Source organism: Sander lucioperca, chromosome 2 (assembly GCF_008315115.2).
Source record: "Sander lucioperca isolate FBNREF2018 chromosome 2, SLUC_FBN_1.2, whole genome shotgun sequence".
In the NCBI taxonomy this organism is placed as follows: domain Eukaryota; kingdom Metazoa; phylum Chordata; class Actinopteri; order Perciformes; family Percidae; genus Sander; species Sander lucioperca.
In genome coordinates this window covers 16364515-16391212 of record NC_050174.1, presented here as the reverse complement: position 1 = coordinate 16391212, position 26698 = coordinate 16364515, and the positions used below count along the sequence as shown (strand labels likewise).

Here is a 26698-nt window from a genome sequence, read left to right as displayed (position 1 = left end):
GTTACAAACAAACCTCATCTTACAGTACATGTCATGCCACAACACTTGCCTTTCACACGGTGCAGATTATATTACACAGAGAGAAATGTGGTAGCAAAGTAATTAGTACATGTGCAGCTCTGTTTACACAATGGCAGGCTAGTGTTATCTGTGGATTAACTCATGGCTGTAACACAAAACCAACTGTTGTCCATGCAGTCCCAACACTACACGCACAGTTCATCACAACACAGTGTTCACTCCTGTTCAGCTGTGTCATACCCCCAGTCTACGTGTAACTGAAGTGTTTTGTCAGTATTTGTTGTAATTTTGTTGTTTTGGGACATTTTGAATTGACACACAGCAAGCATACTTTTTCTCTCTCTTTCACTCTTTGTCCATCCCCCGCTCTTTTTTCATCTGCCTGAGCACAGAGAGGGCTGTTTTCTCTCACTGGTCCTTGGCACTGATTTAATTACTTATTTGTTTAGTTTGTCATATTCTAAACTTCTATGGCTCCCGTGTTTTGCTGAGAACAGACATTTTCCTCCCTCCCCTCCTCCTGTCAACATTCCATCCAGTCTCTCCCTCGGCCACTCACTACCTCACCCCCCAGTGACTCATATTGTATGAACTTTTTTATTGTTTTAAATATCTTCTCTCTCCCGTTTCTGTCAGTTGTATTTTCAGACGAGAGTGCGACCCGCCTCCTCCCCTTCTACCTCCAGGCATTGTCGACGGTGTATCGGTCTTCTCCCGGCTGACGGCCCATTTTAAATCTCGGATTTTCTCACCACCACCACCAGTGTCTAGATTCCATTGGGGGATGTGTTTGGTTTTCCTAAACATTAGTTGTATAGATCCCCTTTACAATGGAGTCTAATCTCCAAATAATTGTTGTACTTGTTTGGTTAATTGTTAGTAATAAATGTTTGCATATCTGCAACGAAGTCTCTCCTGATTGAATTTACCGTTCCCTCCAGGCCAAATACCTTCAGTGGTCTGTAATAGTCTCCAGGGGAGTCTGCTGTGTCCTCCACCCAGTCAAATACTATACAGATCAGTCAGTGTTACACAGTGGGTGGATCTGAGCAAGTACTCTTATGGGTCAAATAGGCAGTCAACTGATACTTTAGAAATTCACTTGCAAAGCTCTCTTTAAAAGGGGAGTTAAACATGATTTATTGTCAGTATGAGCATCACTCCATCAATGCAAAATAAAAAAGCAAATACATATTTTGATGGAGACAAAGTACATGTTACTTGAAGTTGTCCTGCTCAATACATGCATGTAGAAACTGACACTTTTAGAGTTTTCTTTTTATTCATGTTTGCATGAATAGCCAAAGCAAGATGAGAAAGGACACAACACCTAAGAATACAAAACACAGTTGAGACTTTGGACTAACAGGTCACATTTCTAACCCAGCATGTCTAAACATCCTGTTGTCCAAGTATTTGAAACATGCAAAGCAAGCAGTGTTTTTTGCATTACTTTGTTTGCTCTGGAGTCACTGGAGGTTTCTTGATTGGTAGATTTCCATTCATACAATTAGACTTTTTAGAAAAGTAAAAAAGAAAAGCTTTGGCAGTTAATGACAATACAGAATTCTATGAGTAATACTGTTATGTTATAGCTTCAGCAGTACCATGGTCCTAAAAGTACATCAATACTATTAGCTCAATAGCAGAGCTTCACATGGGACAGTGTTTTCATTTCACTTCTATCAATTGAAGTATTAATATGGATTCATGTTTGATCTGAATGAACGGTTTTGTGTTGATCCGAATTGTCAGAGCATAAGATGAAGCTTTTCAACAAGGTTTCTGTTTTTTGCCATTATAGTAATATCACTGCAGGTGCTTGGATTAAACACAAGTTGAAGATCAACTTTTTTTGTTTGTGGTGCAATGTCACTGAAGCGTTGTGGCTTTTACAGATGTATTGGTCCTTATGTTGCATCATTTTCACTATTAAAATGGAAAATTCTAGAGTTTATTCTCAGAGAATATAAGGCTTTCATCTACAGTTACATTGCTACAATTTATTAAACCTAATTTTAGGCTTTACTAAATATGAAGCATTGCCTGAATCAAACTTTGTGTGTGTGTGTGTGTGTGTGTGCGTGTGTGTGTGTGTGTGTGTGTGTGTGTGTGTGTGTGCGTGTGCGTGCAAATGCTATTGATTGGGACTTGTCATGGTTTGGTTATTGTTAGGGATCGACCGATACAGTTTTTTCAAGGCCGATACCGATTATTAGTAGTTCATGAAACCAATAACTGATATTTCCAACTGATATGCATTTACAGTGAAAATGAAAATCTTTAAGTCAAAATTAAGATTTTGGAATGTTACAAACTCCAACACAACACTTTGTTTAAATGCTTTAAGTAAGTATTTAATAAATTAGAATCTTTTAACTTAATACACAGATAGTCAGATAGTGTTGTGGGCGGGACATTAAGTCAGACTCAGTGGTGAGTGAAACCGAAGCAGAGGGACAGACACAGAGCTGTAGCGGAGCCAAAGTAGAGCACTTCTTAGTTAATTAACTTTATCGGTTATCAGGCAAATAAAACGCAGACACAGATAATCTGCCAGGGCCGATAATCGGTCTATCCCTAGTTATTGGATCAAGGTTTCTGTGCTAGGCACTACCATAACATCATAAACTAAATGAAGAGCTTCTGCCAGCGGTTTACATAAAGCCTTTCCCTAAGCCAGCTTTACTTCTGACACAATAATATTCATGGAGCAGACCAGATGCAGACTGGAGATTGATAGTATATGTTTTATAATGAAAATATCATTATTTCTTGCATAATTAGGGATTTTTTTGTACACTGCCCTTCTCATGGGGCATTACTTGAATCCCATCTCAGTGGGAGAGGGAGGAGCATGTTAAGTATTGTCTTCAGTTGAAATGACAGCAAAGGGATATTACACCTTACTTCATAAACCCTACACTGCTTTAGGATGTTTGGCTTGGTCATGTGACACCCCACATCATTGTGGGGATCAACAAATGTCCCCTTAGCTATTGTCTTTGGTTTTTGTCTGCACTATGCCTTGTGACTTTATCAGCACATCGACATTGTTTTCCAATGAGCAATACATTCAAATAAAAATGTATTTCTCTATTTAATTAATAACCAAGATGCATTTTATCAGTGGCAAGTAGAAGAATATTACTTTACTAATATAATTTTAAGTTGTCCTTTAGGAGACTTCGGTGCCGTGTTTCAACTGTAGGTTTAAAAACTTTTTTAAAGCAGCCATATTATGCTCATTTTCAGGTTCATAATTGTATTTTAAGGTTGTACCAGAATAGGTTTACATGGTTTAATTTTCAAAAAACACCATATTTTTGTTGTACTGCAGTGCTCTCTCTCACTGCTGCAGATCCTCTTTTCAGCTGGTCTCTGTTTTAGCTACAGAGTGAGACCTCTTTTCTTCTTCTTCTTCTGTACTATCTTTGATTGCACTGCACATGCTCAGTAGCTCAGATGTAGATCATGTCAGCTAGCTAGCTCCATAGACAGTAAAAGAAAGGCTGTTTCTACAACTTCGGTCAGTTACAAGGCAGGATTAGCTGGGAGACTTCTAAATGAGGGCGCACATGGAAGTAGTTCTTTTGTAGATTATGGTGAACTTGTGTGTGTTGTAGCAGTGCTTTGCTATTGAGAACGAGGTAGCATGCTAGCGTTAGCATGCTAACGTTAGCATGCTAACGCTACGAGCTAATGGTTGCGGTTAGCCTGCTCGTTTCAGCTTGTGACGTAGAAAGCCGTGCCGATTTTGAACAGCTCACCCAGAGACTGAAGGCAGGACACATTTAGAAACCATATCTCACTCTAAACAGCACTGATGGATTTTTTTTCAAAGTTTGTATGTGTGTGGAAGCACCAGAGACACAACATAACAGAATCCCAACAAATCCCAACAAATCCCAGAAAAAGTGATTTTTTTCATAATATGGGCACTTTAAACTGACTGTAGGGATTACAGTGGTTACAGCCCACTCTCTGCAGGGCACCTGACTAAACCCTCTGCAGCAAACCATGAGTATGAGGGCCAAGACTATCCCTTTTTGTGTGCTTTTCCCTTCTCTGTTGTCTTTGCAACTTTCCTCTTACCTGCTTTTCAAGAGAAACGGTCACATCTCTTCTCTCCTTTGCTCCCTCCTAACCCTGTCTCTGTTTTTCTAGCACTCAGTTCTCTGAGTGGGATATTTACTAAGCACAGAGAGGTGTTCATATAAACACCATCCCTCAGCAGCCGCCTACATCATTTTGACATCCACGTTTCATCACTTAATGAGGGGCCAAAGAGAAAAAAATACTGATTGGGTCACAGCAGTTTTAATTACTTTATGGTGGGATATGATGATGGGCAATCTTCATGCTTTGTGTAGGGGTTTCCTAACCAGAACAATATAAAACCTAATTAAACTTTTTTTTATTTAAACTGTGTATGCTCCCTGGCAACATCTTCTACCACATTCAAATTTGAACGTGCCTGTGGTTTACCATGCCACGTTTTTCAGTTATACTGTATGCATCACCTTAGAGCACACTGTACCACTCTGTACAAGCCAGACAGATGTAGTGGCATTCTCTCTTTTTCCTTTCTCTCCACTTCTTTGGCTTTGATGTTCTATCACTCTCTCATTCCGTCACTTCTTCTCTCTTACTCACATTTCTCAACCTCTACCCATAATCTCCACATGTCTCTGCAGTCCAGACGGACGGAGGAATTTGCACACCACTGGGGTCGCCGTGTGGACACTATATGAGTACCATGCCGGACGGGGGGGGGGGACTTTTTCAGCAGTCGAGTCTGGCTGGACTTTTTTTGCCCATGTTTGGCGAGAGGAAATGAGAGCTGTGCGCTGTGGGGACGTCTCTGAGTTCCCCGCTCCAGCACAGACAGAGAGGTAGACGGAGAGACTAAAAATAGCACTTGGAGCCCAGGTTAACTTTGAGAAAAGAGTAAGAAGATGGGGGGCTGATGGGGGAGGGGACAGAAAAAACATATGATGTAAAATGAACTGAACAGAAGGTAGCTTGTGGAAAAAGTAGATGAAAATACAAACTTGAAAGAAGTTAGAGCATGAAATAAGCATTGAAAAGACTGCATTGTTAAAATCACAGGTCTTGACAAAAGCCTTACATGAGAGTTGGTGGGACCACTGGGGATGTGTGTGCAATTTGTGGAACAGCAGGGGCAAAAGGAACGAAAGAATGACCTGATGGAGAGCATAATCTGGGCAGTGAATCCTGGTGGGAGCTCCAAGCCTCTCATCCATTTTCTCATATCTTTCTCTTCATGCGCAGTTTATCATATCGCAACAGCATGCATAACCACAAATCTCTCATATATCTCCCCCGCTGGCAAAGATGGAATAAATGACCCACGAGCCCACAAGATCTTCCTGTCAGAGGGACACAGAGGGAGGGAGTGTGGAGTCGAGGGAGAAAAAGATGAGGATGAGATATTGCTTTTGTTTCTGAAAGAGGTATGTTGTGCTACAGGAATTAAAGTAGGAGGGAAAGAAATATGTTGTATGAGACGGGGGTCAGAATAATGATTTTAAAGTAGTAATGATGGGGAGATATTAACAGAATATATGGAGAGAGAGAGAGAGAGGGAGAGAGAGAGAAGGGATGGTGAGGTGAATAAGGAATATGACAAATGATTATTGGTTCTGGGGCTCAAAACGTATTTTCATAGGTTCATTTTGCTTCGTCTTATTGTATTACAATGCAAAGTACAATGAAATGCATTCCTTGAGAACATCAAAACTAAATTGGATGATAGTGCAAGGGAAGAAAGTCTCTTTAGAAATGACAATACAAGAGTAGCGTGTATTTGTGTTCATATTACCACACTGAAATGGTTCATAGTTTAGCCTGGTGTAGCGGAATGCCAGGATAAGTGAAAACAAGGCCTTCTGCAGCACAGCTCACCATCTGCTTCTGTTATGTTCATCTTGAAATGGTAGAGCGTAGCATGTTTGGAGGTATAACAGAGGCTCTGGTAGTCCAAAACAAACAATCCCTATTGTTACTGGCTCAGGCTTACAGTATATTTTGTGTGTGTGTGTGTGTGTGTGTGTGTGTGTGTGTGTGTGTGTGTGCATGCGTGTGTGCATGTCTGTGTTTATGTACTGTATGTATGCCTGTGTACTCTGAGATGAATGGCTGTTTATTTGTTGTATAGCTGCACTGAGTGGTTGGCTGTGGTAATGATGCACAAGCATTCCTTATTGTAAATTACTTTAACAAAAAGTTTCAGATTATGCCATCATTGTTTTTTTCTTTTCTTTGCCTCACCCTCTCCCCTTTTCGTGCCCTTCTCCCCTTAATGATGGCCTCTTTTCCTAGATTTCACATGTCTCTTCTCTTCTCTTCTCCACCGTCCCTCCCTCCCTCCCTCTCTCAGAGCTGAGGTCATAGCTGGCTGAGTCTGGAGGTGGGCTGGAGTACCGACATAAGAGAGTCTGTTTTTCTCATCAGTCAGTGTAGCTGTCCAGAAACCTACATGGGTGAAGGAGTGGGGGTCTATCTGCTCTGTTAGTTAGGACAGATTTTTCTACTACGAATACTCCTGCTATTACATTACAGTAACAAAGATGATCAAGAAGAGAGAGAGAAAAGGGCATCTGGATATAGTGACATATCATGGGTCAGCTACAGAAGAGTGTCCATAAAACTGTGTTAGACACTTCAGCAGGGTATACACTTGTAATGTGAACCTGAACCTTAACCATCTGTGTAGTGTGCATAGAGGGAGAACTGTCCCCCAGGAGTCACATCACCACACTGCTGGCATATCCAGATTATCCATCAGTGGTTTACCACAGGGTTTAACATTATCCTCTGTTACAGTAAACGTGTAAAAACATGTAATATCTAGAACCGGGAACTATTGCAGGCCTTCTCGTCAAAGATAATCCACTCATTTCAGGTCAACAACAAGGAGTCACTCAACCATGGAAATACTGTGTAAGCAGGTTTCATTTCAATTTCAACCAGGCAGATACTCTTTTAATAAAACCATTGAATGGGGCGTCCTTAAAATGAGACTTTAAAAAAAAAAGTAGAAAAAGGTTCAGGATGGTAACTTGATCCCCTCAATAAACTGTATTGTGCCAATGCATTATGTGTTTTTCCTGAAGGCATAATAATAATGTTTATTACAGTAAAGGGATCACCCTATTTATACTTAAAAAAAAATTATTTCATAGATTTTGATCATTTCTTACTTTGGTTGCTGGTAAACCCCTTGACCTTGTTAGTATCATAGACAGAGATTAAGTAAAGTCTTAAGGAGAAAAATGGCTGGAAATAGGATTTTGCAAACTCCATCTAAGTAAAGGCTCTGGCAGAACAAAGAGTCTCCCACAGCACACAGTGTAACCTCATGTGCAAGCCTGCTCCCTGTGGGCGGAGAATTTGCCTATGCAATTAAGACTCCTTCAGAGGCACAGTGATCTGTGAACTTGACTGCTCGTGAATGGTGACCTTTGGGAATGTCTCGAGGACCAGGCATCAGTAAATGTGGATTGGTGTCTAAGTTCTGAATGCTGTTAAGACTAATGAGGGAGTGGAGTGGAGTGTGTTGTTCATATAGTCATCGTTGCTAGACTAATCCCTAAAGACATGTATGTGAATGATCCGGGTGACACATATAATGCTCACGTAATGCTGGAGAGCCCTGGAGAATGTTTCCACGAAATTCTTTATATTCTGACAAAATGTTATTGAACAATACTTTGTTTGGCTTGGTGACATGATAGATATACAGTAAACACCTGTCAGCATTATCAGCACATCAGAACAATGAGAGAATGGTTTCAGCCTGCCTACTCACACATGCAGGGCCAGCATGCAGATTGCTCAATAAAGGGCGCACAATATGGTTATTGTGTCCTCAGCACACTCACACCCATACCGATTGACTTTTGTTGCTCTTTGGTCTTTGGAAAGACAGAGACTTGTTGTATCAGGAAAAAATAGCAGAGTGACTCAGAAATGCTAACTGAGTTAGCTGGCCTGTTGTTAGTCTTTATGCCAAACTGCTGCTGTTTTTACTGTGGACTTTGTATAGTGTGCCAAAACGTTATGCTGAACTAATACTTTCTTTTTCTCTCTCTGTCTCTGTGTCTCATTCTCCCTGTCTCTCACTCACTCCCTCCTCCCGACACACATCCGCAAACACAGACCATTCACCTTTGGCCCGTTGTAATAGCTGCTCATGGCCTTACACTCTTCCAACCCAGCTCCAGATGTTATTGACACACCCCCAGGAGTCCTACAGAGAGAAATGTACACAGACACACAGTCAGAGACACAGACACATACACACACTAAAGCTTTGACAATTCATCTCTCTGCAGGCCACCTCGTAAAGTCACTTACACTTACACACATTAACCCCCAGTTGTGCTTCAAATACACATAAATCAGGATTATGTTAGAAGCATGTCATGTCAAATAGCACATGGGTATCATTTTGGACTCTCAACTACTGGGATAGATAACAGCCAGGAGGATGCGTAGCAATACAAGTACCAAAGTAAGAATCCAGTTTCTCTTTTGGTTTGTTTGTCTTTAGTTGATTAGGAAGTCACACATTTCTGTTTGGGAGATTCTGCAACAAAGCTAACATTTCAAAAACAATCACTGCACTTAGTTTGTTCAGCTGTTGTATCTCACTGGTCTCATGAAAACACACCATGAGTTGTTGAGTTGCCACGGTGACTTGCAGTTTAAACTGACTAAAGGGTGCAGTAGGACAGGTTTTCACCTGCAAAATGTCAAAAGCCCCGTAGCTGTGAACAGCACTGACTATATTTATTTCACATAACGTGCTGCTGAGTGCCTTCCTGTTTTACGCATGTACTGTAAAGGCCTCTGGGAGTAAAGGCTGTGACACAAGTGCATGTATCACAGCTGAAGATCATTCATTTTTCTTGGTGCATTGTAGAGATGCTTTGCACTGCAGGGAAGCTTGTTATGGTTTAGACAAGTATGGGCAGTAAAACATCTGGCTTTGCATGTGTGCGTGCCTCTGCGTCCCCTGTGCCCAATGAGAGACTGAACCCAGCTGTCCACACACTCATGCTTGGATATGAAAGTTTTGGATGAGCCTTGGGCATGCAGAAATCAAACAAGTAGTCATTTAGTCTAGCAAATCCAACCTGTGTTTTGTTGACACTCATCATTACAATTGCATTTGTCATGTCTGTGTCACCCACATTTCTCAGAAGCTGACCTGTGTGTGTGTTTGTCTGTATGTCCACAGGGCAATATTCGCATATGATGGAGTCACCAACAAGCTCAAACTGGCTGACTCAGGAGGTAAGAAGGACTGTCATATGTGGTATGTTTGTTAGAAATGCAACATTTGAATGTTTAAGCCCTACAAACAATGCAACTTGTCAGCTTCTTCACTTTGGCCTAAAAGGAAGTCACATGTCCTCTGGCGTTTAGAGAATATTCTAACATTCTTACAATTTGCTATTGAGAGAAAATGTAGCATTTCTGTTGTCGAACTCTTCATCAGTCTCCTTTTTCCTTTGTTGCCCCAACTTCTCCTTATCCCTCACTCCTTTCTAACAGCGGGTGGTGTGGCAGAGCTGGCAGGGAAGTTTCACATCTCCAAGCCTCAATATGGACTGTGCAAAGTGGGAAGTGTGGAGACAGGAGGCCCCCGGATTGCAATGATCAGCTGGGTGAGTGGCAGACAGGCTCATGGGGCTTAGCTCATGTAAGCACAAGCTTATCATGCTAAAGAAACAAACCTACTAGCAAAAATGACAGAAACACATGTAAGCTTTGCACTTACATATGGAAATAGCAGGTACACACACAGACTTGCATTAATTTAGATACAGCAAAATAATGTGGCAGGTCCAAGATAATTTAACATCTTAAGTGGTCACATACAGACAAATCTATGCACTGATTCATCTGTAAAATGCGCTGGAGAAAATCCTAAACTGCTTGACTTATTCACATTCTATGGTCCTGTTTTGACACAGGCTTATGTGGCATCTGACATGTTGGAAAATGCTGTGAGCATGTAGCACATACCTCATTCTAATAGTATACATAAAATTCTAAAACTTTATGAATCACAGGGCATGTCTGATATTTGTCAGACAGTTGTGGAGCTCTGTTATAAACAGGCAGGTTGCCCCTACCTCTGATTGTTTGAAATCTGGCCATGAATTAGTCCAAGAAACAGAGGCTGGGGGAATGTTTACAATGTTGCTGTTCTGCAGTCATGGTGGGATCGTGTTACATCTGCAGCCAGTCGAATATTTAAAAAAACATATGCATTTTTTTATATTAGGTTTATAAATATGCAAAATAATGCTGCATAGTTATATAATGATATGCTGTAAATTGTACTTCATAATTAATATTTGAGCTTTTATGTTTTCACTGAATCATCTATAAAAATGGTGAAACACAGATTATACTACAGCAATGTGAATCCTATTTTACCTCAGCTTCTCTTCCTCCTCTTTTTAAGTCCTCTCCGAGAGGTATGATATGAATGTAAGTGTCTACATCCTGTGTTTGTCTGCAGGTCGGCCAAAATGTGGATGACTTCCGAAGGACAGAATGTGCCAGCCACATTCCAGCCATTAAAAGCTTCTTTAAGGTGCAGTAGATCACAGTGTGCTTAATCACAAATCACTAACTTTTGTGCACTTTATCCAGTAGTTTGTCTATTTTATATGTTCCCCATTAAACCATGCATTAAAGATGATATAGTTCAGGCTGTGACATTTTTAGCATTGAGGAGTGGCAGACGCAGTCCAGTATATTAAAATAGCCTGGCACTCTTTGTTTTCGCAAAAAGCCCTGCTATAGTTCTTCCTCTTCAGTTTTTTTTTTGTATCTCTGGTGGACTTTGTGCTCTATATTTACTCACAGCAGTTTACTTTGTATTGTTTTGAGTTTCCTGTCCTCAGTCCACTTCCTGTTCTATTGCGTTTGGTTATGCGATTGGTCTATCTGCCTTGTCGCTACCAGGGAGAGACAGCTAAGTTTGGGCTTGAAAGCTCCATTGTTTGTGGTGCAACCTGAAGTCACATCACATTCTCTAGTGGTGCTCGGAGAGACAGGATGTAGAGGGAACAGAGAAAAGGGAACCTCTGTTTTTATGATTCAGGTGTGTATACGGTATAACAGCAACCTCATCCATCACCATATTAGCTGCAGCTTCTCTCCATCTGTGCCCCTCAAACTGTGTTTATTTAGCATTTCAATCTTACTAGGAGAGGGTCAACTGACCTATTATAGGTTTACTAGTTTCCATATAAAGGCATCACCCAGTCAACTGCAGAAGCATCTGTGGAATGTTTGTTGTTTTTTTGTCTCTTTTTTTTAAACAGTAAATGTCGAGTCTGGGATTTTGTGAGCCACTGTCCGAAAGGGCCTAACCCCTCTGTGAGACTGTGTGTGTGATTGTGTGTGTGAAAGAGCACCATTGGGCCTGTGTACATATTCATAGGGGATTTCAAAATTGTGGAGAAATGATTACATGGTCAATATGGCGTGGAGTGAAGAAAATCGTCTCTCCTTCTGAGAATTGTGGGAAAATTGGGAACCCTAACCTTAGCAAACACACACACACACACACACACACACACACACACACACACACACACACACACACACATTAAAGGCCTGCCCTGTGTCACGACTATGCAATCAACTTATGGTCTCTACTGTCAGTACTAAGTCAGTTCTCTGTGAATAATGACAAAAAAGGGAACAGAAATTATTTATTTTAGATCAAGACCAAACTGTTGTTAGCTTGAACTGTAATAATTAGAAAAATAATCTAAGTTTATGTTTCCTTTTCACAGCAGTTCAGACTTAGATGTATTAGTTATAGCTGGGTCAGACTAAAAGAGAACATACTGTATCTGCAACATGGACATCATAGCCAAGCATATGGATTTCATTTGCAAAGACTGTAGTGATGATACGTAACTGTGCTATCCTGTCTTCTGTTCATTCTAACTCTATATGATGGCCATGTAATCGTTTTATTCATCTTTCCTATCACATGCATTATTCATGAACAAAAATATTTTTTTTATAAAAGCTGACTTCATATGCTGGCAAAGAATAATGCAAACATCATGGGGAGCTTGTAAAACAGCACAGCAGTCTGCGTCATACCTCTGTCTGGGAAATCATCTGGGTTTGGTGTGTGATAAATTCCTGAAACCATTTTGTTTTATAGTTTCTATTAATCTTCACAAATATTTCACCATGCCTTGCAAAAAACAGCAGTCCAAGAAGTGAGACTGTATAAAAATTAATATTTATACCAACTGATACCATAGTTTGTATCTGTGGAGACCTCAAAAATGTGTAATCATGTTTCAAGGATAACAAGCACCAAATTACTTCTATCCCAGGCTCCATACATTGATTCTGTGCCCATTCAATTTGAGTGGCAATGTAATGTTGATTAATCAATTAAGAGTCGATCAATCGATCCGTCTGTGGGTGCTCATTCACAATTCAAAGGTCTCTTTTTAACTGAGGAAAAGTTGTGAGCTTGTAGCTTGTAATTTTAATGGATTTTTAAATTGAGTATAGGATATGCAAACTTTTTCCACCAATGCTAATGCAAAGTCAAAGATATGGCATTACATAATGCATTCATGAAAACTCATAGGCTACCTGTTTTATGGTCACCTCTCTCGTTTTGATTCTTTTGCAATCTAAAACAATATGTGACTGATTTGACATTGTCTAAGGGGACCTAGAGGGCTAGTTGTTTTTAGGAGAAATGAAATCAAAATAGTAGGAGGTCGTAGGATAGCTGCTGATGTTACCTATGCTACCAAGGCAAGGCAAGGTTGAATTCTGTCCATGTTAATCAGAAAATCAACAGATGCCGCAGCCTTAAAGAATCCTGACTCTCAGCTAAATTCCTATTTGACCTTGCGAAGACTGGGAAACAAAACTACTGAGATAACCCACTTACATAAATTGAGTGACGATAATAACTTGGGGCTCAGTTAGCTTGTTTTCTTAGAATCTTGGCTTAAATTGCCATGGATACAGTAAGTTAGAAATTCCCTCGGCACTTTGTTAGTTTGTATTTGTTATTTGCTTCTTTCTTTCTCTTTTTTCCTTTTTTTTCTCTGGCTTGCTACGCTGCATGTCCCAGCTGGCAGTGAGGGGTTTTTTGTTCAGGCGAGTCTGCAGCAGCAGATTTGGGTACGTTACATACTGTACTCCAGTGTGGTGTTAAGTTATGAAAACTAAAATATGAATAGGGTACAGATGTGTCCATTGTTCTCTGTTTCTACTGAAAGAATAACAAATAATGTGAGTCAGAAGGGTGTGTGTGTGTGTGTGTGTGTGTGTGTGTGTGTGTGTGTGTGTGTGTGTGTGTGTGTGTGTGTGTGTGTGTGTGTGTGTGTGTGTGTGTGTGATATACAGTAGTTAAATATGAAATGGTTGTAAAACTGGAAATGAAGACACAGGAGAATTTGAATCTTTTCTACCTTTTAATTTGATAATTTAATTTAATTAATCAAACGTAATATGAACATAACTTTATTTGGTGATATGACAGCCTAGCACGATGCCAAATGTCTTTTAAGGTGGAGCAGGAGATTTGGATTGCAACAAAGAACAGTACGTCTATTGTAAATATGGAATATAGCAACATGTCTGGGTCCATTCACTAAACCCTGAAGCACTTTAGATCATTCACGTCTGTCATCTCGCCCTGACACACTTCAGAACAGAGGACTTCCTTTCATATCAACCAACATCGACCTCTATTGTTACTTCTGTCTCTCATTAGGAACTCTCATTAAATGGCATGAACATAAAAGGCTAATAATGCAACAATAATCTTATCTTACAGTTTATGAATCAACTAACATAATATTTTACATTTAAAGAAACTTTTAAATCAGTAATAATTTAGCTAACAGTAACACAAAAGACTTTATTTGAAGGGATGTGCAAAAGACTGACATGACACCGTCATAACCATGACATGACACATGTCATAAACATAAAGGAGTCTTTAAGAATGTTTTTTATGACTCTTGTCATTAAGTGTCATGCAATGTAATATTAATGTATGTATGCAAATTTAGCATTGTTTGAGATGTTTTAGTTTTTTGGACAACTTGACATTAACCAAGACAACAATGTCTGTGTTATGACAACTTGACATTAGCCTAGACAACATAACCTGTCATAAATATGTCATAGCAGGCCTAATTATCAAACTTAAAGTGTCTATTTAAAACTGTAATAAGTGGTTGGTTTGGTACATTGGCTGTCATGCTACCATTATAATTGTGTCATGAATATTTTTCCTTGACCTCAAGTTAATTTGGACTTGTCATAAAGTTTGATTTCACCATCAAATGCTTTTATAACGGTGTCATAAATAATTCCCTTGACCTCAAGTAAAGTGGAACCATTTGGACTTGTCATTAAGATGCCATAAAAGTTATAAGACCATTTTGACGACAGTGAATACAGTACCAAGGTGATTTACTGAGTTTTTTTTGTCATGTCAGTCTTATGCACACCCCTTAAATTAAAGTGCTACCCAAAATTTTAACTCAGACTGATACATGCGAATATTAACATTGATTATAAGTGAACCATCAATTAACTGGGTCAGACTTCGCTTAAGTATCTCCACATCCACCTACTGCTTCTCACAGTCTGAACAACTCAGTCTGAGTAGGAGAGAAACTGTATGATGCAGATCCAGAGCAGACAGTTTTTGCAGAGTTGAGCACAATTATATCGAGCTGGAAACTCATATCCTGTCACATCACCTTGGGCTCTTTTTCCTCCCAGAGAGGTTATATTCTTACACCCATAGTACGTTTTCATCGCCGAGGTCATCAATGCCCAATGCCACCAATCCTAAAAAGATAGTTGGTTCGCATGCAACATCCCACTTGGACGTTATACTGGGATTTTCCCATTGACATATCTAGGGCATGGATAGGGGTAATCATGACACATTTGCCTAAATAGAGCAGTTTACTGTTGAAACAGTACTATGAGCTCACATAGAAAGAGTAAATTGCTAAAGCTATCTGATTTACAGCAAAACACATCTTATGTGTTTGAAACAGGTTGAAAAGAAGAGGGAAAAGAACAAGGAGGGGAAGGTGAGAGAATGAGAGGAGGTCTCAAACACTCTAGTTCTAAGAACACAGTTTTTCCTGAGAGCAAACTGTTCTGTTAGCCGTTTAATGTGCAATAGGTTTGCCAGACTGTTAAAGTCGCATGCACACAGCTGTCTGAACTGTATGTGTTAAATAATATCCACTTGCTACTGCTTTTATATGAACTACCATTAAGTATAGGTGATACCATCGCTAACCCTGGCAGGTTTTGTATCTCCTGTGCTTATTTAAATACAGTATAAGGCTGTCATTAATGGGCAAACATTGTCTGCTACTGGGAGCTTTTGTTGTAGATTGTGGTTCTGTCTGTTCCCATGATTTCCCCAGCATACCTGGCAGGACTGTGGACTGCTTGTCTGGTCTGTGTGTGTGTGTGTGTGTGTGTGTGTGTATAGTTGGCAGTGACAGCTAGAGTGATATGGATTATACACTGTACTGACATGTATTATAGGTCACATTGAATGCTCTGTTCAGTGTCAGTGTCAGCGTTGTCACTCAGATAAAGCTGTGGTTTCCTGTTGGAGGCTGACAGACCTGGCCCTCCATCAACAAGCCTGGATTTACTCTCCATGGAAATTATTCGGAGGTCCTAGCCACATACAAATCCCTGTATACATGCATGGGTTCAGCTCATGTTTAACACCTACCTGTGTCATAGAAATAGCAGCAGTGGAACACTATATTCTGGTTTTGTGGTTTTTGATTTTGATCTATCAATAGTCTTTTTTTCATATCTCTAAATCCCCCATAAGCTTGACTTCCAGGTAATGAGGAACTGTTGCATGATAAGTGAGGGCCTCTCACTATTTCCTTTTTGTTAAAACGCATGCTTTCACACTCTTTTTCTCACTCTCCCTATCTTACGCCCTATTTTTTATTTTTTCCCATCCCCCCTCTGCCATCCATAACCATCCAAACCATTGCATTCCTGTCCTCACGCTAAAGCCAGGGAGTATTTTTGTTCTCTCACAATCCTTGAAACTGAAGCAGTTGCACAACTGTTTGGCTTCAAGTTTGCATAACTCTAAGTCAGACCAAGAGAAAACCACCAGAGGGACTGTGTGTACTTGTGCATGGATTTATCGCTCTGTGTGTGTGTGTGTGTGTGGCAGTATGTAAAGGGGGATTATATTCACATTTGCCTTACTCTACTTGCCATCTTTTTTTCATTCCCTGACCTCCATGTTTCAGGAAGCGCATGCGTTCATTAGTGCAGAGAAAGTGGAGGATGTGACAGAGGAGAAGATAAGAGCAGAGCTCAGCAAGGCCCAGGCCCATACTCCCACACAGTGGGTGAGAAGGAGCTCCAGGTCTGCAGACAAGGAGGACTTAGTGGTGAGTCCACTGCAATACCTCATCTGCCCATCAGATGGAGACAGAGACTTTCATGTACACATTGTGACACTTTTGATTCCAATATATTAATTCAGCCATGCTCATGAAAATAATGAAATACATTTGAAAAGGTTTTAAGTATAGTGACTGAAAACGATGCAATTAAGTGACAAATGCCGCTCTGTGCATTGGAAAGAATTTGTGGCTCTGCATTCACTATTACTTTTTCTCACAGGGTACAAACTACAGAAAAACTAATGCTGCAATGGAGATGAGACGAATAAACAGAGACTCCTTCTGGGCACGTGCAGAGGTACGCCAGAGTAGCCTTCTCTCGATTTGGCCACATTTGAGTGGCTAAAATATAGTTCAGCAGGATGTTTACTGCTGTTTACATTTGGAAAGCTTTGAATAAAGATAGTTTTTGATTTGAAAGTAAAATGAAAGTATAATATATTCTACCATTATTTCCCGTTGTGTGTGTCAGCGTGAAGAGGAAGAGAGGAAAGAAGAGGAGAAGAGACGAGCAGCAGAGGAAAGACGCCGCCTCGAAAGAGAAAGAATTTCAAAGGAGCGGAGGGATGCAGAAGAGAGAGACAGAAAGATGAATGAGAAGCTACAGATGATTGAGGAGCAGAGGTAGGCGCAATGTCTGTTTCTAGTCAATAGTGCCCTCCAGTGGCTCTATTTTGTATAGATTTGGAAGAACAAAGACTCATATACACAGGAAATGCACTAATATTGATTTTTGTCTGTCTTGCAGAAGAAAACAGGCAGAGCAAGAAGAAGAGCTGCGCAAAAAGGAGAAATTCAGATGGGTGAGTAAAAAGATGTGTACATCTTGCTAGACAGCCTTTGCATGTAAAATGGTGCAAAGTGGCCAAGCCATGTTTTCATGGGTTTTACCTTGTTAACAAATGGACACCTGACCTGCTGGCTTCTGGCTTTGTAGTTTGGTCAGACTGGCCTGAACTCACTAAACCCTGCGTAAGACCTGGATTGACCTTTGGCTGAGAGGTCTGATTCTAAAACTGTAATTGTTTCTGAAGACATTATGACTGACCCTTCGATCCATGTAGGGGCCACTAGTGTCTGCCACAACATCTGCTGATGTGCACAGACTAATGGATTTACTGCTACATGAACAAACAGTGGACTGATTTAAATTTACAGGGATAGGTGAACTATGTACCCACTGCTGATCATTCCGTTTATAATGCCTTTTTTAAGGGACTATATAATTGATAAGATTGCTGTGCATAAGTCCCTTGAAATAGCAAGACATGATAGATTTCATTAGCCTGGCTCCGCCCTCCTATGTACTTCCGCTCGTTTTTAATTTTCCTTCAGTACTCCGTCTGGGTTTGCGGTATATTGTTGGGTTTTCTTGGCGGTCCAATCAGCGAACAGAGGGAGTGGCTGAGAACGATGACGTTGAGGACGTGTGCTAGAAAGATGCGTGCGACGCCATTCGGTCCGTTGTGGCAGCAACGCTGCCTAATATCCAGAAGTTAAAGCCCGAGAAAGAACAATATTTGCTGAGTTTTCTTGGTGGCCATGATGTTGTGGCCCTCCTCCCCACAGGGTTCGGGAAAAGTTTGATTTTCCAGCTCGCTCCGTTCATGGTGAAGGAGTTGACTAAGGCTAACGCTAGCGATGCTAATGCTAAATATAAGCCGATAGTTGTTGTCGGTCTCCCCTCTTGTTGCACATGCGCATGACATACGTCATGACCAAACATTAGCGATTGGTTATGGCAGATCCAGAGTGGCTCTGGGCAGATCCAATAGTTTTAAACTTCAACAGAGTACCCGCCTTCAAGGAAGTTAACCAAGGGGGTAAGCTTCTCCGCGGACCGCGAACCTCCTATGGCGCCATTTTAATGCTACAAAGCGATCACCCCCCGTTAGCATCCCATTGACTGCCATTCATTTTGACGTCACTTTGACAGAGAATAACTTTACATCTGAAGCGTTTAAAGACTATTTGTCCATTGTTTATTTCTAAAGAAACACGACAATGTATAAAAGGCTCCATTACCTTGTACCTCACGTTATGGCTCTGTAGCAGACGTTTTTATAAAAATAGGCTAACGATTGTGTCATAACCACGCGACTTACTGTCGCATAGTAGAGAAATTACCGTATAGTACAGGAGAAGCGTGCAGGCAGTTTCGTCTCACATTAGCTGTTTAAGTGTAATTACTAATGTTAACTAGCATTTTAGTTAGCATTAATTAGCCTGTGTCTATGTTATCTCCTTACATATACCTACGCTCTCCGTCTCTGCAAGATTGGGAATGATTGAGATTTCTCTTGGCACAGCTACCAGAAGACTTACAACTTTCAGACACGTTGCTCACGTCACATTTACGTCGTCTTTCTCAGTTGGAAGCTGCGCAGTAACGCTCAGCGCTCACCAGAAAAGTGCTTCTAACGGCCTTCACTGGTCTCCGTCCAGAGCAACGGGATCTGTTGGTCCATTCTTATATACAGTCTATGAAGTTAACACTTGTCAATGGAGAGTGGCCAGACTCTCTGTACAAATGAAATGTACGAGAGTCTGGTAGGACCAGGCTTAGACTTCATGGAACTTTGACATACAATCATACTGAATGCTGAAAGCACAAACACTCAGGGGTTGTGGCTACCATGTTCAAACTGGAAGACTAAATGATGTGATTTCAAATTGTAGCTAAGACACCAGACATTGTAAACGAGAGGAAGAGGGATGTATGTATGACCATGGTTCCTCACTATGGGTTACGAACTCGAGGCTGTCCCTAAGCTTGTTTATGAGTGCAAACTGCTTACAGCATGTTAGTATTTGTGAGATGTGAAGGTTAAGGTGGTTATACTCATGTGTGTAGTGAGGGGTTTTCAGATGCAAGGTATTGCTTTCTTTGCCATATTCAGAGTGGGCACTGATTTTTTTGTATAATTAATTAGGGCTAAATGTCAGAACACTTAAGTTTCACAAGTCTCAAGTGTTTTGTCATCTACTCAAATTGTTCTATTTTAAATGAAGATTAAAAGCAATAAAATGTGTGTGTGTGTGTGTGTGTGTGTGTGTGTGTGTGTGTGAATATGTAAATGTGATTGCTGCTGTGTTTTTGCACTGACAGGATCAGGACCAGAGGGAGCATATGGAAGATATGAGGGCTCGTCTGAGAAGGAGTGAGTCTATAGAGAAAGCAGCAGTAAGTGAATCTTAGACTTCTATAAACCCATATAGCAAACATTACTTCATATTGCTTTGAATTAGCGCTTCGTCAAAAACCTAATGGGACACACGTTTGCCATCAGAATGCTAGATTTTTTTAAACCAGCTTCAAAACCTAAACAGCCTGTTTAATCATTTCAATTTCTTGCCCATTCTGTACTGTACCTGACCTGTAGGAGGCAGCAGCATTAGTGTCCCAGCGCTCCATAAACCCAAGGGAGTTCTTCAGGCAGCTGTCATCATCATCATCACAAAGCCCCACCAGCCCCGGATCCTCCCGCACTGGTATGTACCAGTAGCTTAAACAGAGAGTAATGCTACCATGTGTAGGGCTGGGTATCGAATTCCATACCGACCGAATTGCCTCTAAAGTATTGAGTATCGAAAAATGCCACGTCATTCAATACCCAATTTCAATACCTAAGGAATAAATCTCATCAGTGTCAGTGAGCCAATAAGCATGCAGCGTGCTTCTACCAAGATCTAATAATGTTTGTGATTGGCTGTCTAACGTCACACGTCATAGAGACACGCAGGAAAAAACACTACGTTACGCACAGAGATGGGGCTAACGTAGCAGTAGCTGAAAAATAAATAAAAATATTTGTGTCGTAATCTGCATCAAAGTCGCGGTATTGGTATCAGTTCCGGTATCGAATATTTTTTAACGATACCCAGCCGTAACCATGTGTTCACTTGAAGGTCCTGACGAGCTCATTAAAACAGCCCTGGATTGCAGTGCATGCAGTTTTTGGATACTCAGCAAAAAAAGAAACGTCCTCTCACGTTCAACTGCTTTTATTTTCAGCCAACTTAACATGCGTAAAACTTTGTATGAACATAACAAAATTCAACTACTAAGAACTAAACTGAAATACCTTTCACAGACATGTGACTAACAGAAATGGAAAAATGTGTCCCTGAACAAAGGATGGTAAAAATCAAAAGTTGCAGAACATTACATGGAAGAAATCCTCCTCCCTCATGTGGTCCCCTTCCTGCAGGCTCATCCTGACATGACCCTCCAGCATGATAATGCCACCAGCCATACCGCTCGTTCTGTGTGCGATTTCCTGTAAGACAGGAATGTTAGTGTTCTGCCATGGCCAGCGAAGAGCCCAGATTTCAATCCCATTGAGCACATCTGGGACCTGTTGGATCGAAGGGTAAGGACGAGAACCATGCCCCCCAGAAATGTCTGGGAACTTGCAGGTGCCTTGGTGGAAGAGTGGGGTAACATCTCACAGCAAGAACTGGCAAACCTGGTGCAATCCATGAGGAGGATATGCACTGCAGTACTTAATGCAGCTGGTGGCTACACCAGATACTGACTGTGACTTTGGATTTTGACCATCTTTTGTTCAGGGACCCATTTTTCCATTTCTGTTAGTCACATGTCTGTGAAATGTTGTTCAGTTTAGTTCTTAGTAGTTGAATTTTTTTATGTTCATACAAAGTTTTACGATGTTAAGTTGGCTGACAATAAAAGCAGTTGAAAGTAAGAGGACGTTTCTTTTTTTGCTGAGTTTATATATATATATATATATATATATATATATATATTTGTAATTACTCACAAACGGTTTTCTTTCTCTCCAGGCAAACCATTCAGACGATACCAGCGCAGCCTGACAGATACAGCCTTCATCTTCTCTAAAGCAGAAGACAGCACATCATCCTCCCCTTACAGTTCACCCCTGGTCTCCCCCTTCTCCCGGGCTCCTCCTTCCCCTATCTACCGCACCACGTCGCCCCCCACAAGCCCCGATTTCCGCCCCGTCACCTCTCCACAAAGGCCCAGAGCCCCCATGTCACAGCCTACATCACCTCTTCGGCCTGCCCCTCCAGCCTCGGCCCTGCCCAGCGTTCCACAAACTAACAACCAAGAGCAGGCTGAGCCCAAACCACCGTCACCCACACAACCTTCTGCACCTCCAGCCTCCCCTACTCTCTTGGCTTCCTCGTCCCCCAGTTTAGTAAATAACAAGCTCTCTCAGTCACATCCAGAGGCCCTGCCCGCCTCGCCCCCAAATACACCAATCCAGCCAGAGCACTCTGCTTTCTGCTTCGAGCATGGTGTAGCTCCACAGGCTCCAACAGCTCCTCTTCCAGAGAAACCACAGCCAAACACAGGTAGGGTGGAACAGGACACATTAGTTATATTGGGAGGTGATTATACAATGTTATTATTTTTTTCCTTTTTGAAATAATTGGCAGAGATCGTCTCATTATCGCTAAAACAACAAAATCAGGGTGACGGTGCAATGTGAAGATGAGCATATTACTCTGCTTATTACTTTGACAAAGACATTGATCGTTTGACATTAAGTAGTGGTTATTCATTTTTTGTATTACAGGTTAAAGTGACTTAGGTGCTTTTGCCAAAAACTACTCCCACATACTCCAGACTGTGTAAAGCAGGCCAGGAACTATGAATCAGTGCCTTGTTATACAGAAATAACAGAGCTCAGAATAGTGTACAGTCCAGTCACAATTAAATATTCCCAAAGTAACCACATACTTTTAGTCATGCCGAGTCTAACTGGAATGTGCATCAAGAGAACCCGACTTTTGCATGCTTTATAGTTCAGTTCTTCTACCACAGGCATACACAGTCTTCGTGGGCTCTTTTACAACATTTAAGCTTATCAAATTCACAGTTGTGTTTTTAATTATATCATTTTCCACCCAACAGACCTCAACACATCCACTCATGTGCACACTGAGCTGGTCTCAGACGTTGGCTACAAAGTGCAGGCTGTACTGGTGGAGGAGGACGAGGAAGAGGATGTGGAGGAGCACGAGGAGGAGACGGCTGAAACACAACCACAGCCTTGCACTGTTGCCACAGAACCAGTCCAGGCCGAGGCAGGAGAGCAGGACAAAGAGGAGGAGGAAAAGAAGAAGGAAGAGGACAAGGAGGAAGAGGAGGAGGGATTAAAACAGGATGCTGAGCATGCACTACTTGTGGATCCAGTGGAAGTGGTGCAGGAGGAAGAGGAGGCAAAGGAAGATGGAGAGGAGAATGACCAATCAGGAGACAGTCAGGCCCACTCTGAGCCTGCTGAGTTTGCTGAGTCAGCAGTCACTGGTAGCCCTCTTGTTCTTGTGTCCTGTTATTTTGACTTGATTGACATGTTTACACTGCATTGTTACACTGGCACACGCCATTTATTTTTAAATGATGTACTGTAGCTTTCTAAAAGTTCAAAAATACATTTGATTATATGTTGCACAATGATAAAAGATCACAACCATTCCTTTCAGATGCCGAACCAATTTGTCAAGTAATCAAACACGAGACTGTCGTCCTGTCAACCAATGGGATTACCAATGGAGAGGACATAGAGGAAGAGAATGGCATAGGTTTGGCAACAAATCATTTTAAACAATATTGCACAGAGTAGCATTGTTCAGTGAAAATACATTAAAACATTAATTCTCTGTGGTTGGACTGTGATGAATGATTTTCAACTGGTCTTCCTCAGAGCGATCTTTGAGTCCATCTGACACAGAATTCAGCTCACCAGAGCTGGCTGGCTGCTATGATCTTCATGGCACAGCAGAGGAGGATGACGTTGTTGAGGATAAGGAACAGATGATCTCAGAAAATGGACAAGAGGTACCGTAATACATATTGTACTTGCACAGTGTCTTACACCAAGCCTTTTAGTCCAAACATTTTATTTTCTTCGGAATTCTAAATTAAAAAAGAAATATTGTTGAATATTTGTTTGGGTCCAAAGGTCATCGAGTCATCATATTTTTTTCTTATTGTCAACAAATCCCACGAAAAGACCAAAACCAACAATGTGTTAGTCTGTCTCTCAATACTCTCCCTGTCTGTGGCTCTCAGCCCCAAGCTCATTGGTTCCTCATGAAGATGTAGATCTTTACCATAGACTGTTAATATTAATGGACAACGCATCCGGTTCGGCGAAGTGCTGCAAATGCGGAAGTGCCTTAAACCTGTATTCTATCTGAATTCCAGCAGGGGGCGACACGTGTGGTTGTAAAAGGAGGTTAGTTTCTGTAGAAGTCTATGACAAAGTGACCTACTTCTCGTTCTTTGGTGTTTTTTGCCCCCAACATCTCCTTCCAGGCAGCGCGGCAATGGTTATGTTTAGGGTTAAGGTTAGGGTTAGCTACCTGGAAGGCACCGCAAAAAAACACGATCGAGCCCACTTCTCACTTGATTTATTACCACAGTAAACAATTTCATAATGACTTTATGGTCTCAATCGCCAGTTTTAAGTCTTCTGCAATACGGAATGATATTTATTTTTTTAATTAGGGTCTCGTTGATTTTAAAATCGGCGATAAAGCAGAGGGTGTGGCTATGATGTGATTGCCAGTGAAAGTGTGTAACGTAACGTAGAGTGTAAACAGCTCCTCCCTCACTCCCTCTCGTCTAAAATTGTCACATCCGCAACCAGGATGGCTGCGCCTGTAACGGCGAACTCGACTGCTCATAGCAGATGTCCACAAACCAATGGGTGACGTCACACATGCTCTGTCCACTAATTTACAGTCTATGATCTTTACACAAACATACTGTTTCATTTTAAAAAAAAAAAAAGGCTCAGTAATTTTCTAAATAAGTTGGGTACTGTCGTTTTCAGCAAACATTACTCAAACAAGAATAAATAATAATAACGATAGGAATAAAATAGTACATTTGTTGGGGACTATATTCAGCATTGGATTAATTCACATTCAGCTTACCAGTGAGTATTTACAGCAGCAGGACAGCGTATGTGGCATTTAAAATAAAGTACAATGTTCATGTTCATAGTAATGTAAGAACATGTCACCCAAGATAAGGGTGTTGCTGAGTGATAAGCTGAAGCTAAGTATTTTTAACACGTTTTGGACAACAATTGATGGTTATTGCAAAGAGAAATAAGAGATATCAGGCTTTGGCTACACAAAGCTCTTGTTAGTAGATCAATTCATTGGCCTTTCATGGGATTTGGTGACAAAAATGTAGAATATTGCCAGCCTTAACTTTTAAAATTAAAGTTCATATGAAGAGAGTTTCCATGAAAGTGACTTCATTATATTCTGTCTTGTTAATTTTAGTTTAACAAGACATGTATTTCATGATCATTGCCTTTCTCTGACTCCGTCTTCCTTTTCCATTTCAGGTTTTAGCCGAGAGACAAATGTGCGTCCGAGCTCTTTATGACTACCAAGCAGGTAAGCTGTCATTTAGAGGATAATCGGCATGCATGTGCACATGAAGTGTCTCCACTTACAGTAATTACACTGTGATTAGTGGGTCTTCACCATGTTATCTTGTGTTTCCTACAGAGGACGAATCTGAGATCTCTTTTGAGCCCGGTGACATCATCAAGGACGTGGAAACGGTGGACAAAGCCTGGTGGAGGGGATGGAGCAAAGATGGCCGCCAAGGCTTGTTCCCTGCCAATTATGTGGAGACCATATAGGCAGGCAGAAACACACTAGCACACACAAACACACATATACACACACACACACACACACACACACACACACACACACACACACTCAGGGATGCCATCTCCCCTCACATTTGTGCATGTTTTTTGTTTTTTTTACCTTAATCCTCCCACTGAAACTTTGTACTCTCTATTTTGTAGGAAGGATAAAGAAAAATGTGACTCCCTGTTTTGTAAAAAGCATAAAGGAAAGTGTGACTCTCTATTTTGATGTTTTGTTTTCAGTAAAACAAAATAGTCTCACAAGTATGCAGAAATTACCCAGCCTCATTTTCTTGGATAAAATAGCAGAGACCTTTTCCTGGACCAAAATAACTTATTTCCTTTTGAGATACAGCAGGAATGTTGGTGGGAGGGATCAGATCACGATGACAAAGGATCACAAACTTGCTTTTATTGTGAGAAACACAAACAGATTTTTATAGTGTATCGTCTTCTTTTTGATCCACACATATAACAAGCATCCCATTCTGCTCACCGTTTGCTTTGTGTGTTACATTGCTAAAAAAAATTGTACTGCTCTTGACTGGTATATATAATCAAGATACATGTATCAGCCATCCTCTTATAATCATCTTCCTGTATTTCCTGAGTTATGTGTCACACTTTTTAGTTACTGACAGTCTCACTGCACATTTTAATGACCAGAACAGCAGCATAACAAAAGATAAACAAGCAGAGGAAAAAGGCACCTGTATCGCTCTATCACACTTTAAGATAGGCTGTATTTTGTTCATATGGTGACGGCCTTTCACACATTTTATGTCATCTTAATTTTTCCTAGATTTTACGGAATTAAAGCATTATGTCGACACAGACATGAAAAAAAAATATCTTCCTATTGTAATCTTCTGTAATATCTTAATAATCTGCACTGTATATAATAATGTATAAAACAACATCAAAGATCTTCTCCTTTTCTATACTTGGCTTGTGTTTGTATGCTGTATGCTTGTTTGATGGAATGTATGTTCTTTGTATTTACTCGAAAACTTACAAATATATAGCATCTACGAACTCAAAGTGCCTTAAACTGTTTGTCTCCTGTTTGATTCTTCATGTTTATGGTTTTAAACAAACACACATAAACTGTAATGCTATTATCATTATTGACAGCTGTTTTTGAGTGTCCACGTTCTTTCAAATTTGAATTTATAGTGTCTCTAATATTTCGTCATGTTAATGGCCGTAGTCGTGTGCTTGTAAATAACAACAAATGCCCCAATCAGACATTTTGTAGGAATTCTAAAATTGGCCTATGTTATGTATAAATACGTCAGAGTTATTCACTACTTTTAAATGAAGCAATTAAAAAAAATAATTATTAAATGTAATATATATATATATAAATAAAGTTGACAAACATACCTATAACAGTGATCATGAAAAGTCTCAGAGAATTATGATTTTTGTCCCACGTAAGAAGAGTTGAAATGTAAATATTTATTCCTTGACAAGAGC

General features: G+C 40.6%; 1 protein-coding gene across 2 annotated transcripts in view; it reads left to right on the top strand.

Moving 5' to 3' along the window:
- The window catches only part of si:dkey-40c11.2 (drebrin-like protein A), a 37048-nt gene extending 10788 nt beyond the window's left edge, over positions 1 to 26260 (top strand). Inside the window, exons 2-17 of one of the 2 annotated variants that reach the window (XM_035994172.1) lie at positions 9290 to 9345; positions 9607 to 9719; positions 10583 to 10657; positions 16389 to 16532; positions 16768 to 16845; positions 17020 to 17171; positions 17296 to 17350; positions 19657 to 19731; positions 19931 to 20039; positions 21354 to 21887; positions 22450 to 22845; positions 23022 to 23120; positions 23243 to 23376; positions 24902 to 24953; positions 25068 to 25242; positions 25277 to 26260. In XM_035994172.1, coding sequence (XP_035850065.1) covers positions 9290 to 9345; positions 9607 to 9719; positions 10583 to 10657; positions 16389 to 16532; positions 16768 to 16845; positions 17020 to 17171; positions 17296 to 17350; positions 19657 to 19731; positions 19931 to 20039; positions 21354 to 21887; positions 22450 to 22845; positions 23022 to 23120; positions 23243 to 23376; positions 24902 to 24953; positions 25068 to 25204 — 2209 coding nt within the window. In that variant the 3' untranslated portion in view covers positions 25205 to 25242; positions 25277 to 26260. Of the gene's footprint in view, positions 1 to 9289; positions 9346 to 9606; positions 9720 to 10582; positions 10658 to 16388; positions 16533 to 16767; positions 16846 to 17019; positions 17172 to 17295; positions 17351 to 19656; positions 19732 to 19930; positions 20040 to 21353; positions 21888 to 22449; positions 22846 to 23021; positions 23121 to 23242; positions 23377 to 24901; positions 24954 to 25067 lie in introns of both variants that reach the window. The other variant, XM_031309068.2, reaches the window with a different exon arrangement.
- The last annotated feature ends 438 nt before the right edge of the window (positions 26261 to 26698 follow it).